Raw genomic sequence first — 16273 nt, forward strand, 5'->3', positions numbered from 1 at the left:
CACAGGCCCAAAAACAGCTGGCTCCACGGGCCGCGTCGGACTCAAGATGGCGGCCGTTCCTGCCGAAACTGTTCCCGCTGACAGCGGCCCTGCCTATGCTCCCGCTGACCCGGAGACTCCCAACACCATCGATCCCTCCGAGGTCAAGTCGGGGGGAGCCGCAGCCACCTTTATAGGCGCACCGCAAAGCTTACACTAAGCGCCTCTACCCCTCGCCACGAGCACGCGCGACATCGGAGGAGCTGGGCCGCCATAAACCACGAGGGAAGGGAAAAGCTGTTCCGCAAACGCCCCAAACCAAAAACTCACTCACACTGCAAAAGCACTGAAGAAAGCGCTGCTCCCTCGTTCCAGCAAGGAATCGAAACCCCCGTTCGGTCCGCTGAAAATAAAGAAATAAATGCCCTTAAAGGCACAGTACTCCAACTCTGGCAGCTGGAAATTGTAAGGCACTCAAGGCTACAATACTGAGAAAGCAGCCGAGGCACAAAGCTGGCAAGCAAAATGAAATAGAATAACTGACCTTAAAGGCACAGTACTCTAACTCTGGCATCTGGAAATTGTAAGGCACTCAAGGCTACAATACTGAGAAAGCAGCCGAGGCACAAAGCTGGCAAGCAAAATGAAATAGAATAACTGACCTTAAAGGCACAGTACTCTAACTCTGGCATCTGGAAATTGTAAGGCACTCAAGGCTACAATACTGAGAAAGCAGCCGAGGCACAAAGCTGCCAAGCAAACAGAAATAGAGAGCAGCACAGGGGGAGGGACCCAAACATAGGTGTAACACCCCAGGGGGAAAAAACTGGGCCCCACCGGACCCAGGGCCCCAAAGCACATTTTTTTTTTTTTTTACACACACGTACAGGGTACTGCAACAGAATAAAGTTTGGAAGGAAAAAATCCTACGACCCAATGACAAACTACCTCACCAGACTCTTGGAGACTGCACAGGCTGTCAACTGCTACCTCTGCTGAGACTGAGAAAATACTGGCTAGTGGAGGTTCTGCACAGGTTATATATACAGGCTTCAAAAGCTTAGTGTTTTCTCAGTCTCCCTCTGCTGGTAGGAGGACATAACCCACGCGTCTTGACCGGTCTGGAGGGTCGCTGAGGAAAGACATCTTATTACGAAGGCGTTGGTAAAGTTGATTGGATCATCTTTGGTGTGCAGTCCTTTGATGTGCCTCTTGGGCTTACATAATGAGAGGGATTCTTGGGAGGAGCATAAATGGCCGCGATGGGGGTTGGCAGCAGCTAAGTGCCTCATAGCACAGCATTGGAAGAGGGCGGACTCCCCAACATTGGGTGATTGGAAGTGCAAATTGGGTCAGTTAATACAAACGGAGCGCCTAACGGCATACCGCAGGGAGGGGGTACTACGACATAAAGGCGGATGGGCTCGATTACAACGGTGATTGACATGCATTTAGGATGGTGGAGTATTATAGGAGGTGGGTGGGTTTGGGGGGAGGGGAAGGGGAAGGGGAGAGAAGGGGGAGAGAGAGCGTGTGCCAAAGAATCAGGGGGGCATTCTCAAGTTGAGCAGGGGTTGGATGTGGTTGGTGGGGCGGGAGAGGTGATGGTGTATATTATGGGCGCACAGTCTGTTTGGGGAGTGGATACTGTTTATTTTGATAACGTGTTGTGGAGAAGTGTATATAGTTCATAAGCTAGTTCAAGATGTTATAGTTCCAGCAAATGATGGCCCCTGCGTGGGCAAATGTGAGCAGGATGTCCTCTTTGCGAAAATGACTGTTACAGAATTATTACAATAAAAAATTTAAAGTGGAAAAAAATAAAAGAAAGACATCTAACAAACACTCAAATATTAGTAACTAGTAAAAAAGGCCCGTTTCTGATGCAAATGAAACGGGCGCTAGCAAGGTTTTTATCAGAGTGTGCGTGTTTGAGAGAGAGTGAACGTGCGAGTGTGTGTGTGACAGAGAGAGAGTGAGAGTCTCCCCCCTCCCCTCTCTCCCCCCTCCCCTCTGCCCTCTGTCCCCTCCCTCCCCCCTCCCAGTTTCGGAGAGCAGTGTTTGGTAATTATACAGGATTCCTGCTGTGTTTTTCACTGTTTGCATTTGTCAGGATTCCTGCTGTGTTACAGAGAGAGCGAGGCTCAGCTTCTGAGAGCAGTGTTTGGTAATTATACAGGATTCCTGCTGTGTTTTCCTTCACTGTTTATATTTGTCAAAACTCAGGAGCTGTGTTACAGAGAGAGCGAGGGCGGGGCAGACACTCATGGGGAAACCAGATATCTACACCGCTTCACACGTCCGGCTGGAGGCTTCATTTAGAACGTTGGTGGTGCCTTTTATATACAGTGGGGGAAATAAGTATTTGATCCCTTGCTGATTTTGTAAGTTTGCCCACTGACAAAGACATGAGCAGCCCATAATTGAAGGGTAGGTTATTGGTAACAGTGAGAGATAGCACATCATAAATTAAATCCGGAAAATCACATTGTGGAAAGTATATGAATTTATTTGCATTCTGCAGAGGGAAATAAGTATTTGATCCCCCACCAACCAGTAAGAGATCTGGCCCCTACAGACCAGGTAGATGCTCCAAATCAACTCGTTACCTGCATGACAGACAGCTGTCGGCAATGGTCACCTGTATGAAAGACACCTGTCCACAGACTCAGTGAATCAGTCAGACTCTAACCTCTACAAAATGGCCAAGAGCAAGGAGCTGTCTAAGGATGTCAGGGACAAGATCATACACCTGCACAAGGCTGGAATGGGCTACAAAACCATCAGTAAGACGCTGGGCGAGAAGGAGACAACTGTTGGTGCCATAGTAAGAAAATGGAAGAAGTACAAAATGACTGTCAATCGACAAAGATCTGGGGCTCCACGCAAAATCTCACCTCGTGGGGTATCCTTGATCATGAGGAAGGTTAGAAATCAGCCTACAACTACAAGGGGGGAACTTGTCAATGATCTCAAGGCAGCTGGGACCACTGTCACCACGAAAACCATTGGTAACACATTACGACATAACGGATTGCAATCCTGCAGTGCCCGCAAGGTCCCCCTGCTCCGGAAGGCACATGTGACGGCCCGTCTGAAGTTTGCCAGTGAACACCTGGATGATGCCGAGAGTGATTGGGAGAAGGTGCTGTGGTCAGATGAGACAAAAATTGAGCTCTTTGGCATGAACTCAACTCGCCGTGTTTGGAGGAAGAGAAATGCTGCCTATGACCCAAAGAACACCGTCCCCACTGTCAAGCATGGAGGTGGAAATGTTATGTTTTGGGGGTGTTTCTCTGCTAAGGGCACAGGACTACTTCACCGCATCAATGGGAGAATGGATGGGGCCATGTACCGTACAATTCTGAGTGACAACCTCCTTCCCTCCGCCAGGGCCTTAAAAATGGGTCGTGGCTGGGTCTTCCAGCACGACAATGACCCAAAACATACAGCCAAGGCAACAAAGGAGTGGCTCAGGAAGAAGCACATTAGGGTCATGGAGTGGCCTAGCCAGTCACCAGACCTTAATCCCATTGAAAACTTATGGAGGGAGCTGAAGCTGCGAGTTGCCAAGCGACAGCCCAGAACTCTTAATGATTTAGAGATGATCTGCAAAGAGGAGTGGACCAAAATTCCTCCTGACATGTGTGCAAACCTCATCATCAACTACAGAAGACGTCTGACCGCTGTGCTTGCCAACAAGGGTTTTGCCACCAAGTATTAGGTCTTGTTTGCCAGAGGGATTAAATACTTATTTCCCTCTGCAGAATGCAAATAAATTCATATACTTTCCACAATGTGATTTTCCGGATTTAATTTGTGATGTGCTATCTCTCACTGTTACCAATAACCTACCCTTCAATTATGGGCTGCTCATGTCTTTGTCAGTGGGCAAACTTACAAAATCAGCAAGGGATCAAATACTTATTTCCCCCACTGTATATAGAGATAACAGTAGTACCAGATGTCGAAGTTCCACCATTCTTCCTGGAGGAAAACCTCACAGACAAGAGGTGCTACATCCAACAGTCCTATCCTCATGCCGACCTCTCTTGGGACTTACTTTAAGAATCTGCACATAGGTCTGGTGAGGGTCTGTCAGTTTCATGCCATTGATTTCAATGTACTGGAAGGTTGGCAGCTCATCTTCTTCCACAGCATGCTGCAGGCTGCGAATTACTTCCTGCACTGTCGCTGTCTTCCCTGTTCCAGGGACTCCAGAGATGTACATGCACCTGGATAGGCAATAATATGCAGGAGACTAACCAACATGCAGAAATTTTCCTGGTGGCATCTGAAGAGTCATAAAATGTGACCTCTCCCCCCCCCCCCCCCCCCCAAGGTAGACCAAAGGTCTATCAAGCCTAGCATCCTGTCCCTGACGGTGGCCAATTCAGGTCACAAGTACCTGGTAGCAGTGGCATAGCCATGGGGTGGGGTGGGGTGGGGAGGTCTCAGGGGCCTAGGCCCCCTTCACAAATTGCAGTACCATATTCATGGCTGGTGGGGATGCTCAAGCCCCGCCAATCACAGATGATTCGCAGCCTGAGCCCCCTCCCGTGCTGCCTGAACAGCAGAAAGTCGGCAGGTTGCTTCAGCCACTGATGCCGGCACTTCCGCGTATGCTTAGGAAGTGCCGGCGTCAAAGGTTGGAGCATTTTGTCCGCTTGCTCACTGCTGCTGTAACGTAGGTGGGGGCTCCGGCAGTGAATCTCTGGCTGGCGGGACTTGAGCATCTCCACCAGCAAAGGTATGATGCAGTACAAGCAGAGTGGGGGGAGGACAGAGGAAATGTTTGTCGTCCGTCCCCCCCCCCCCCCCCCCCCCCCCCAATGAGTTCTAGCTATGCCCCTGCCTGACAGGATCCCATGGAGTGATTCCATTCATTACTGTTGAAACTCAGGAAATAACTGGCAGCTTTCTGTACTGTACATGGCTAATAATTTATTTATCAAACTTATATCCTGCCTATCCATTACATCTAAGAAGGTTACAATTAACACACATAATATCAAACAGGACATCAGAATAAAAACAAATAGCAGGGGAGCATTCCCTCTCCGAAATCAAACACACTCAAGATACCAGGCAGTAGGAGAACGCTCACCCTTCAGTACCACTGCACTCACAATACCCAGACACCCTGCACCCACATGTATGGCTGGTGGCAAGTACCTGCCCTCGCAATATCAATTTGCAGCAGGAGAGCACTCTTTCTTTCTTGCATCATGCTTATAGTACCAATCCACAAAGGAGCACTCACCCTCCAGTTCCATCAATGAGCTTACTTTCCACATAGTTATAGATATCCTGGAACTCATGTTCACGACATGGCAGAGACTCAGGCACAGCAGAGACATGAAGCCTGGTTCAGACAACACATGAAAATAAACAAAACCAACCTTATTTCATACAAAGATTCTATAAGTCTACAAAAAGACAAGCAAAAAATAGAGAAAAAAAGAGGCAATATCTGAAACTCACATGTTAACAAAGGCCATGGTGTGAAAATGTTCCCCTGGACATGTTGTGCCATACCTTTTCCTTAAAAAGCAGCACCCGAACCATATTACAGTGTTCTAACTATATCACAGACCTCAGTAGTGACATCAAACCAGGACACAGCCTGGTGATTCACTGACTTCGTCATTAGTCTATAATATTAAATACTTTAAACTATAATATTACTGAAATTGTTTTGAAACTGGTGTGAAAAAAGTCACTACTGAGGTCCAACATATAGTTAGAACACCATAATATGGTTCGGGTGCTGGGTTGTATAATTTGAAGTTCTATGCGAGTACCCCCAACAGTGAATTTATTGGACTGTTAAAGTTAGATACCCTTAAAATGCAGCACATAGACTTCATTAAACTATTTGCTCAGTAACACTCAAGCAGGCATATATCAAACATGAGAGAAAAAAAATCCACCTAGGTGGAAGAACGCTGAATCCCCTGGTAGTTACACAAGGGTGTTGGACAGTGGAAGGTAGACCATGAACTCAAGAGACAAACACAACAATGTGAAGCTCCTTTACACAAGTTTATTAGTCGGAGACTCAACACAGTACTGTGTTTCGGCCACACGCCTTCCTCAGGATTCTAAAATAACAACATACATAAAATATAAACAACAAAGGAAAAATAAAATCCTAAATATATTATAAAATTCAATATATATTTTATACTGTCTCAGTGACAGAGTGGAGGAGTGGCCTAGTGGTTAGGGTGGTGGACTTCGGTCCAGGGGTACTGAGGAACTGAGTTCGATTCCCACTGCAGGCACAGGCAGCTCCTTGTGACTCTGGGCAAGTCACTTAACCCTCCATTGCCCCAGGTACAAATAAGTACCTGTATACAATATGTAAGCCGCATTGAGCCTGCCATGAGTGGGAAAGCGAGGGGTACAAATGTAACAAAAAATAAAAAATAGATAACCTGTAATTCTTTTGTACATTGTTGTTTTATTATCATGCCATATGATGATGTATTTACTTATTTTTGTTATAATTATTTTGTCATTTGAACTGATTGCAGTACATATGTCACCATTAATTAGCCGCACTACAAGTATCTCTTTAACATTACTATACAAGCACCTGTTAGGATTTCTAACATTGATATAGATGAATTTGCCATGCATTCTATTTGTCCTTTATTTTAAATCTTTTTTATTGACATAAAAATCAGTAACACATGTATAACGCTTCACCATAGCACAATTCGAATACAAGATACAACATCTAACCGTCCTTTCTTATGTCAACAATGAGTTTTTTCTTTTATCCCCCTCAACCCCCCCTCCCCCACCCCAGTTCCTCTCATTTATGTAAAATTGTTTATTGACACATTTAATGCCACAGAATTTCCACATTTGACTGGATAAAATTTCTACACTCACAATATCACAAGCTCAGAACAAAGTACTCATATCCATCCCTCCCACCCCCCCCCCCCCCACTACCTGCCAACTCGTTACCCTATTTTAATTTCAAACATTTTTATTGAAAACTCTACAAAATATGTAGTCTCAGTTTCAATTTCACAAATTAAACCTCCAGTAACAACCCAACTTTGCTTAATACAGACAACCATTCAAGTTTTTCTTTTCTCCCCCCCCCCCCTTTACCATATTGTACGCCCCCTTCCCCCCTCTACCCTAGATCTCACTAATGATCCTTTAATGCGAGGAGAACCTTGACTCTTAGGCTCCTCCCACCAAGCCTTCCTAACCTCCCTGTCCCCCCTCCCCCCCATTTCAGTGTAGTGCCTATTTGTCCTTTATAAGAAACAAGATGGCAAGCGATCCGCAAAATCCAACGTGGAGACAAACAAAGCAGATCAATCAGTGATATGGTTCAAAACTTTATTTTCAGAGATTCGCCCGACACAGACTGTGTTTCGCCCACAAGGGCTACGTCAGGGGCTAATAGTCCAAGCAGGACATGAGATTGAAACGTAAAAAACCAGCAGGGTGCGTTCCTCAATCAAGATGAGGACATCAGCTCAATGCACAGGGTAAGTCTCTGGTCGCATCTCTCAGAGAGATGCGACCAGAGACTTACCCTGTGCATTGAGCTGATGTCCTCATCTTGATTGAGGAACGCACCCTGCTGGTTTTTTACGTTTCAATCTCATGTCCTGCTTGGACTATTAGCCCCTGACGTAGCCCTTGTGGGCGAAACACAGTCTGTGTCGGGCGAATCTCTGAAAATAAAGTTTTGAACCATATCACTGATTGATCTGCTTTGTTTGTCTCCATATTTGTCCTTTATATGCATCTTACAGTCATTAGATTACTATGAATGCATATTTCTCCATATATTCTTTTTTTTTTTTACATATCAAATGCTTTCCTGTTGTTGTTTTACATGTTTCTGCATATATTCTTTTATTTATCAAATGCTTCTCTGTCATATCACATCACCGTTTTATAATACATTTAGGATTTTATTTTAATTATTTTTATTTTTCCATTATTATGTTTTATATATATTTATTATTTTAGACTCCTGAGGCAGGCCTATGGCCGAAACACAGTACTGTGTCGAGTCTCTGACTAATAAACTTGTGTAAACAAGTTTCAAATCGTTGGTTTGGGGGAAGGGAAGGGAGAAGGAAAGATGCTGGACCTCGTGTTCGGGGGAGGCAAGGGAGGAGAGATGCTGAACTAGATGGGGGGGCAGGAGGGAGAAAGACTAGTGGCAAAAGGCTAGATAAGGGGGGCATTCGAGAGAGACAGATCGACTGAGATGGCCGTCACTGGAACACAGGGATGGGTAATCCACCTAGGTGGATGAACAGCGAAATCTCACAAAAGTGAAAGAAACCAAAGAAAAAGTGGGAAGTGGACCAATAACTCCAGAGACTGGGACAACTGAGTCGAACAAGTAACAGTCCTCCCCCACCTACATGAATGAATCACAGGAACAGTCTGTCTTAGCTGCTGCTGCCTCTCGATGTAAAGTCAGAGCCACATGGGGCCCCCATAGTCCTGAGAGATCTACTGACCCTGTGCCTTCTCATTTCAGAGGGAAGTAGCATAGGAGAAAAAAGCAGCAGCAGCTAAGACAAATTGCTCACCTATTCCTCCTGGCCAGAGGATATAGTATGAGTGGGGAGCAGAGATCCTCCTGCAGAAAGCCATGATCAGCCCCCTCCCCTCCACTTCTTTTCCTCATAGTGGAGCAGGTCTTTCCTCATCACAGCAGGCTTTTCTCCTCCCAAATTTTGGTTCCCTGGGCAATCGCCTGTTAGTCTGGTCCTGATTTCTCCAGCAGTCACTTAGACCATGTCACCAACCTTACCCCCCCCCCCCCTTCCTAATGCCCTCACAATGTATCCAAGGGTGCTGCTACTACAGGAAACACCAGGCAAGCTTCTCAGAGTGTTTTACCTTAACCGGGCCTCCTCCAGTACACTGCCAGGCTTCCGGGGAGGCTGGCTTCGCTCAGGAATTTTGGGAGTAGCCAGACGGGGAGTTCTGGGCGATTTTGAAACTGGCTATAAAGAAACAAGAATGTATATTGTGGGGTTAAGACATAGACATGTAATTCCGTGGGGTATAGTTTTGTCTGTAATAACTCAGCTTGCTCTGAACTGCAGAGAACAGACAGAAGCTGGGCACATACCGTCCTGGGAGTTTTGACAGGGGTCCTTGCACAGGGAGTTCTGGGGATGGGCCTGGACTTCCTTCTACTTTTGTCATCTCTCTCCGAGTCGTCTTCCTCTTCTTGCTCTTCACTGCTGCTGGAGTCCTGCAAATTCTTGCCAGGCACGTAAGTAGCATCGTTCTCTCCAAGATCAGCATCCCTCCCAAGGAATCTAGGAGAAACACCCAAGTTAGAATGGAAGCTCTCACTGCTTTACAGAAACCAGAACCAAAGCCATAATCAACACCTAATCTTCTTTAAAACGGAGCCAAGGCTGCCACCGCCACTGGTCCTTTACAGAACTGAGCTAGAACAAAAGAATTTGCAGCCTTAACAGACTGCAATGTAGGGAAGTTGTCTCAAAAAAAGAATATGGTAGCCGCAGTAAGAATATTTCGGAGGTGAACGAGTCCAGCCCCCGAGTGCTTCAAACCAGTTAGATTTTCAGGCTCTCTCTAATGAATATGCATAGTCTCTATTTCCCAGAGTAACACAGAGTATATTATAAAATATATGTGAAGGTGTTCAGAAAAACGTGGAGGGGCATTTTTGACCGGGGATGCCCATCTCTAAGGGCGGCGCCGACCGCATTATCAAACGAGATGGGCGTCCATCTTTCATTTCGATAATATGGTTGGGGGCACCCAAATCTCAACATTTAGGTCAACATTAAAGATGGTTGACCTAAATGCTGAGATTGCTGGATTTAGAGATGGGCGCCCTCGGTTTTCGCCGATAATGGAAACCGAAGGCGCCCATCTCAAAAACGAACAAATCCAAGGCATTTGGTCGTGGGAGGGGCCACGATTCATAGTGAACTGGTCCCCCTCACATGCCAGGGCGCCAACCGGGCACCCTAGGGGGCACTACAGTGGACTTCGCAAATTGGTCCCAGGTGCATAGCTCCCCTACCTTGGGTGCTGAGCCCCCCCCAAAACCCACTCCCCACAACTATACACCACAACCAAAGCCCTAATAGGTGAAGGGGGGCACCTACATGTGGGTACAATGGGTTTCGGGTGGGTTTTGAAGGGCTCCCATTTTCCACCACAAGCGTAACAGGTGGGGGGGGGGGGGGGGAATGGGCCTGGGTCCGCTTGCCTGAAGTCCACTGCACCCACTAAAACTGCTCCAGGGACCTGTATACTGCTGCGATGGACCTGAGTATGACATCTGAGGCTGGCAAAAAAGGTTTTAAAGTTGTTTTTTTGAGGGTGGGAGGGGGTTAGTGACCACTGGGGGAGTCAGGGGAGGTGATCTCCGATTCCCTCCGGTGGTCATCTGGTCAGTTCAGGCACTTTTTTGGGACTTGGACCTGAAAAAAGGGACCAAATAAAGTGGACCAAATTCTCGCCAGGGACGCCCTTTTTTTTCCATTATCGGCCGAAGGCGCCCATCTCTTAAGCACACCCCAGCATGCCCCTGTCCCGCCTTCGCTACCCTTCCGACATGCCCCAGGGAACTTTGGCCGTCCCGGCGACGGAAAGCAGTTGGAGCCGGCCAAAATCAGCTTTCCATTATAACGATTTCGCTGGCTCCAGGAGATGGCTGGCCATCTCCCGATTTGTGTCGGAAGATGGCCGGCGATCTCCTTTGAAAATAAGCTGGATAGTGACCAAAGTGAAAAACTCACATATATTGTGTCAAATGTCCATGCCAAAAATATTATATTGGTCAGATAAAAAGGAAAATAAAGTTTTGAGTTGCTCAACATTCAATTAACAGTTGTTTGGCAAAAGTTGAGGGCATCATGGAGAGGAGGAAATCTTGATACAGAATTACTAAAAGAAGAACAAATAATCATTTTTCTCTTAAATTCGTTATCTCCACATGGTCTGAATGCTTCTTTAGAATTGATACATTTTTTATGAAAATTAGTTTTGTCTTGTTTGGCCAATAGTATCAGCATTTGCTCATTTGTCAATACTTTTATCCTGGTTTAATAATATATATATATATTTGTTTTGATATTTTTTGATAATTTTTCATATATTCATCCAATATATATATATTTTTTTTTAATTTTTCTAATCTTCATATTTTTGTATTAAGAACAATTAATGATTATAGCGAATGCTACATACCTGTAGAAGGTATTCTCCGAGGACAGCAGGCTGATTGTTCTCACTGATGGGTGACGTCCTCGGCAGCCCCTCCAATCGGAATCTTCCTACCAAAGACCTTTGCTAGCTCTCGCGCGCCCGCGCGCACCGCGCATGCGCGGCCGTCTTCCCGCCCGAAACCGGCTCGAGCCGGCCAGTCCAGTATGTAGCAAGACAATACACTTCAAGGGAAGACTCAACTCCAAAGGGGAGGCGGGCGGGTTTGTGAGAACAATCAGCCTGCTGTCCTCGGAGAATACCTTCTACAGGTATGTAGCATTCGCTTTCTCCGAGGACAAGCAGGCTGCTTGTTCTCACTGATGGGGTATCCCTAGCCCCCAGGCTCACTCAAAACAACAACCATGGTCAATTGGGCCTCGCAACGGCGAGGACATAACTGAGATTGACCTAAAAAATTTACCAACTAACTGAGAGTGCAGCCTGGAACAGAACAAACAGGGCCCTCGGGGGGTGGAGTTGGATCCTAAAGCCCAAACAGGTTCTGAAGAACTGACTGCCCGAACCGACTGTCGCGTCGGGTATCCTGCTGCAGGCAGTGATGAGATGTGAATGTGTGGACAGATGACCACGTCGCAGCTTTGCAAATTTCTTCAATAGAGGCTGACTTCAAGTGGGCTACCGACGCAGCCAATGGCTCTAACATTATGAGCCGTGACATGACCCTCAAGAGCCAGCCCCGCCTGGGCGTAAGTGAAGGAAATGCAATCTGCTAGCCAATTGGATATGGTGCGTTTCCCTACAGCCACTCCCCTCCTATTGGGATCAAAAGAAACAAACAATTGGGCGGACTGTCTGTGGGGCTGTGTCCGCTCCAGATAGAAGGCCAATGCTCTCTTGCAGTCCAATGTGTGCAGCTGACGTTCAGCAGGGCAGGAATGAGGACGGGGAAAGAATGTTGGCAAGACAATTGACTGGTTCAGATGGAACTCCGACACGACCTTTGGCAAGAACTTAGGGTGAGTGCGGAGGACTACTCTGTTATGATGAAATTTGGTGTAAGGGGCCTGGGCTACCAGGGCCTGAAGCTCACTGACTCTACGAGCTGAAGTAACTGCCACCAAGAAAATGACCTTCCAGGTCAAGTACTTCGGATGGCAGGAATTCAGTGGCTCAAAAGGAGGTTTCATCAGCTGGGTGAGAACGACATTGAGATCCCATGACACTGTAGGAGGCTTGACAGGGGGCTTTGACAAAAGCAAACCTCTCATGAAGCGAACAACTAAAGGCTGTCCTGAGATCGGCTTACCTTCCACATGGTAATGGTATGCACTGATTGCGCTAAGGTGAACTCTTACAGAGTTGGTCTTGAGACCAGACTCAGACAAGTGCAGAAGGTATTCAAGCAGGGTCTGTGTAGGACAAGAGCGAGGAGCTAGGGCCTTGCTGTCACACCAGACGGCAAACCTCCTCCACAGAAAGAAGTAACTCCTCTTAGTGGAATCTTTCCTGGAAGCAAGCAAGATGCGGGAGACACCCTCTGACAGACCCAAAGAGGCAAAGTCTACGCTCTCATCCAGGCCGTGAGAGCCAGGGACCGGAGGCTGGGATGCAGAAGAGCCCCTTCGTCCTGTGTGATGAGGGTCGGAAAACACTCCAATCTCCACGGTTCTTCGGAGGATAACTCCAGAAGAAGGGGGAACCAGATCTGACGCGGCCAAAAAGGAGCAATCAGAATCATGGTGCCTCGGTCTTGCTTGAGTTTCAACAAAGTCTTCCCCACCAGAGGGATGGGAGGATAAGCATACAGCAGGCCCTCCCCGCAATCCAGGAGGAAGGCATCCGATGCTAGTCTGCCGGGGGCCTGAAGCCTGGAACAGAACTGAGGGACTTTGTGGTTCACTCGAGATGCGAAGAGATCCACCAAGGGGGTGCCCCACGCTTGGAAGATCTGGCGCACCACTCTGGAGTTGAGCGACCACTCGTGAGGTTGCATAATCCGGCTCAGTCTGTCGGCCAGACTGTTGTTTACGCCTGCCAGATATGTGGCTTGGAGTACCATGCCGAGACGGCGAGCCCAAAGCCACATGCTGACGGCTTCCTGACACAGGGGGCGAGATCCGGTGCCCCCCTGCTTGTTGACATAGTACATGGCAACCTGGTTGTCTGTCTGAATTTGGATAATTTGATGGGACAGCCGATCTCTGAAAGCCTTCAGAGCGTTCCAGATCGCTCGCAACTCCAGGAGATTGATCTGTAGACCGCGTTCCTGGAGGGACCAGCTTCCTTGGGTGTGAAGCCCATCGACATGAGCTCCCCATCCCAGGAGAGACGCATCCGTTGTCAGCACTTTTTGTGGCTGAGGAATTTGGAAAGGACGTCCCAGAGTCAAATTGGACCAGATTGTCCACCAATACAGGGATTCGAGAAAACTCGTGGACAGGTGGATCACGTCTTCTAGACCCCCAGCAGCCTGATACCACTGGGAGGCTAGGGTCCATTGAGCAGATCTCATGTGAAGACGGGCCATGGGAGTCACATGAACTGTGGAGGCCATGTGGCCCAGCAATCTCAACATCTGCCGAGCTGTGATCTGCCGGGACGCTCGCACCCGCGAGACGAGGGACAACAAGTTGTTGGCTCTCGCCTCTGGGAGATAGGCGCGAGCCGTCCGAGAATCCAGCAGAGCTCCTATGAATTCGAGTTTCTGCACTGGGAGAAGATGGGACTTTGGATAATTTATCACAAACCCCAGTAGCTCCAGGAGGCGAATAGTCATCTGCATGGACTGCAGGGCTCCTGCCTCGGATGTGTTCTTCACCAGCCAATCGTCGAGATATGGGAACACGTGCACCCCCAGCCTGCGAAGCGCCGCTGCTACCACAGCTAGGCACTTTGTGAACACCCTGGGCGCAGAGGCGAGCCCAAAGGGTAGCACACAGTACTGGAAGTGGCGTGTGCCCAACTGAAATCGCAGATACTGTCTGTGAGCTGGCAGTATCGGGATGTGTGTGTAGGCATCCTTCAAGTCCAGAGAGCATAGCCAATCGTTTTGCTGAATCATGGGGAGAAGGGTGCCCAGGGAAAGCATCCTGAACTTTTCTTTTACGAGATATTTGTTCAGGGCCCTTAGGTCTAGGATGGGACGCATCCCCCCTGTTTTCTTTTCCACAAGGAAGTACCTGGAATAGAATCCCAGCCCTTCTTGCCCGGATGGCACGGGCTCGACCGCATTGGCGCTGAGAAGGGCGGGAGAGTTCCTCTGCAAGTACCTGCTTGTGCTGGAAGCTGTAAGACTGAGCTCCCGGTGGACAATTTGGAGGTTTGGAGGCCAAATTGAGGGTGTATCCTTGCCGGACTATTTGCAGAACCCACTGATCGGAGGTTATGAGAGGCCACCTTTGGTGAAAAGCTTTCAACCTCCCTCCGACTGGCAGGTCGCCCGACACTGACACTTGGATGTTGGCTATGCTCTGCTGGAGCCAGTCAAAAGCTCGCCCCTTGCTTTTGCTGGGGAGCCGCGGGGCCTTGCTGAGGCGCACGCTGCTGACGAGAGCGAGCGCGCTGGGGCTTAGCCTGGGCCGCAGGCTGTCGGGAAGGAGGATTGTACCTACACTTACCAGAAGTATAGGGAACAGTCTTCCTTCCCCCGAAAAATCGTCTACCTGTAGAGGTAGAAGCTGAAGGCTGCCGGCGGGAGAACTTGTCGAATGCGGTGTCCCGCTGGTGGAGAGACTCTACCACCTGCTCGACTTTTTCTCCAAAAATGTTGTCCGCACGGCAAGGCGAGTCCGCAATCCGCTGCTGGATTCTATTCTCCAGGTCGGCGGCACGCAGCCATGAGAGCCTGCGCATCACCACACCTTGAGCAGCGGCCCTGGACGCAACATCAAAAGTGTCATAAACTCCTCTGGCCAGGAATTTTCTGCACGCCTTCAGCTGCCTGACCACCTCCTGAAAAGGCTTGGCTTGCTCAGGGGGAAGAGCATCAACCAAGCCCGCCAACTGTCGCACATTATTCCGCATGTGTATGCTCGTGTAGAGCTGGTAAGACTGAATTTTGGCCACGAGCATAGAGGAATGGTAGGCCTTCCTCCCAAAGGAGTCTAAGGTTCTAGAGTCTTTGCCCGGGGGCGCCGAAGCATGCTCCCTAGAACTCTTAGCCTTCTTTAGGGCCAGATCCACAACTCCAGAGTCATGAGGCAACTGAGTGCGCATCAGCTCTGGGTCCCCATGGATCCGGTACTGGGACTCGATCTTCTTGGGGATGTGGGGATTAGTTAAAGGCTTGGTCCAGTTCGCCAGCAATGTCTTTTTGAGGACATGGTGCAGGGGAACAGTGGACGCTTCCTTAGGTGGAGAAGGATAGTCCAGGAGCTCAAACATTTCAGCCCTGGGCTCGTCCTCCACAACCACCGGGAAGGGGATGGCCGTAGACATCTCCCGGACAAAGGAAGCAAAAGACAGACTCTCGGGAGGAGAAAGCTGTCTTTCAGGAGAGGGAGTGGGATCAGAAGGAAGACCCTCAGACTCCTCGTCAGAGAAATATCTGGGATCTTCTTCTTCTTCCCACGAGGCCTCACCCTCGGTGTCAGACACAAGTTCACGGACCTGCGTCTGCAACCGCGCCCGGCTCGACTCCGTGGAGCCACGTCCACGATGGGGGCGTCGAGAGGTAGACTCCCTCGCCCGCATCGGCGAAGCTCCCTCCGCCGACGTAGTCGGGGAGCCCTCCTGGGAGGTGGCCGCAGTCGGCACCGCACGCGGTACCGACGTCGGGGACCTCACCCCGGGCGATGGGCCAGCCGGCGCCACGCTCGACGGTACCGGAGGCGCAAGCACCGCCGGTACCGGAGGGGTAGGGCGCAACAGCTCTCCCAGAATCTCTGGGAGAACGGCCCGGAGGCTCTCGTTCAGAGCGGCTGCAGAGAAAGGCATAGAGGTCGATGCAGGCGTCGACGTCAGAACCTGTTCCGGGCGTGGAGGCTGTTCCGGGCTGTCCAGAGTGGAGCGCATCGACACCTCTTGAACAGAGGGTGAGCGGTCCTCTCGGTGCCGATGCCTGCTGGGTGCCGAATCC

The 16273-nt window shown here is 49.1% G+C and overlaps 1 protein-coding gene across 2 annotated transcripts in view; it reads right to left on the reverse strand.

The window, feature by feature from the left end:
- Nucleotides 1–16273, reverse strand: part of ORC1 (origin recognition complex subunit 1) — a 93165-nt gene that overhangs the window by 40746 nt on the left and 36146 nt on the right. For both annotated transcript variants that reach the window (XM_030206485.1, XM_030206486.1), the window contains 4 exons: nt 9113–9305; nt 8878–8984; nt 5243–5344; nt 4043–4214 (listed from right to left, as the gene is read on the reverse strand). In XM_030206485.1, the coding sequence (XP_030062345.1) occupies nt 4043–4214; nt 5243–5344; nt 8878–8984; nt 9113–9305 (574 nt within the window). The remainder of the gene's footprint in view (nt 1–4042; nt 4215–5242; nt 5345–8877; nt 8985–9112; nt 9306–16273) is intronic.

This window comes from Microcaecilia unicolor, chromosome 6, assembly GCF_901765095.1.
Source record: "Microcaecilia unicolor chromosome 6, aMicUni1.1, whole genome shotgun sequence".
NCBI lineage: Eukaryota > Metazoa > Chordata > Amphibia > Gymnophiona > Siphonopidae > Microcaecilia > Microcaecilia unicolor.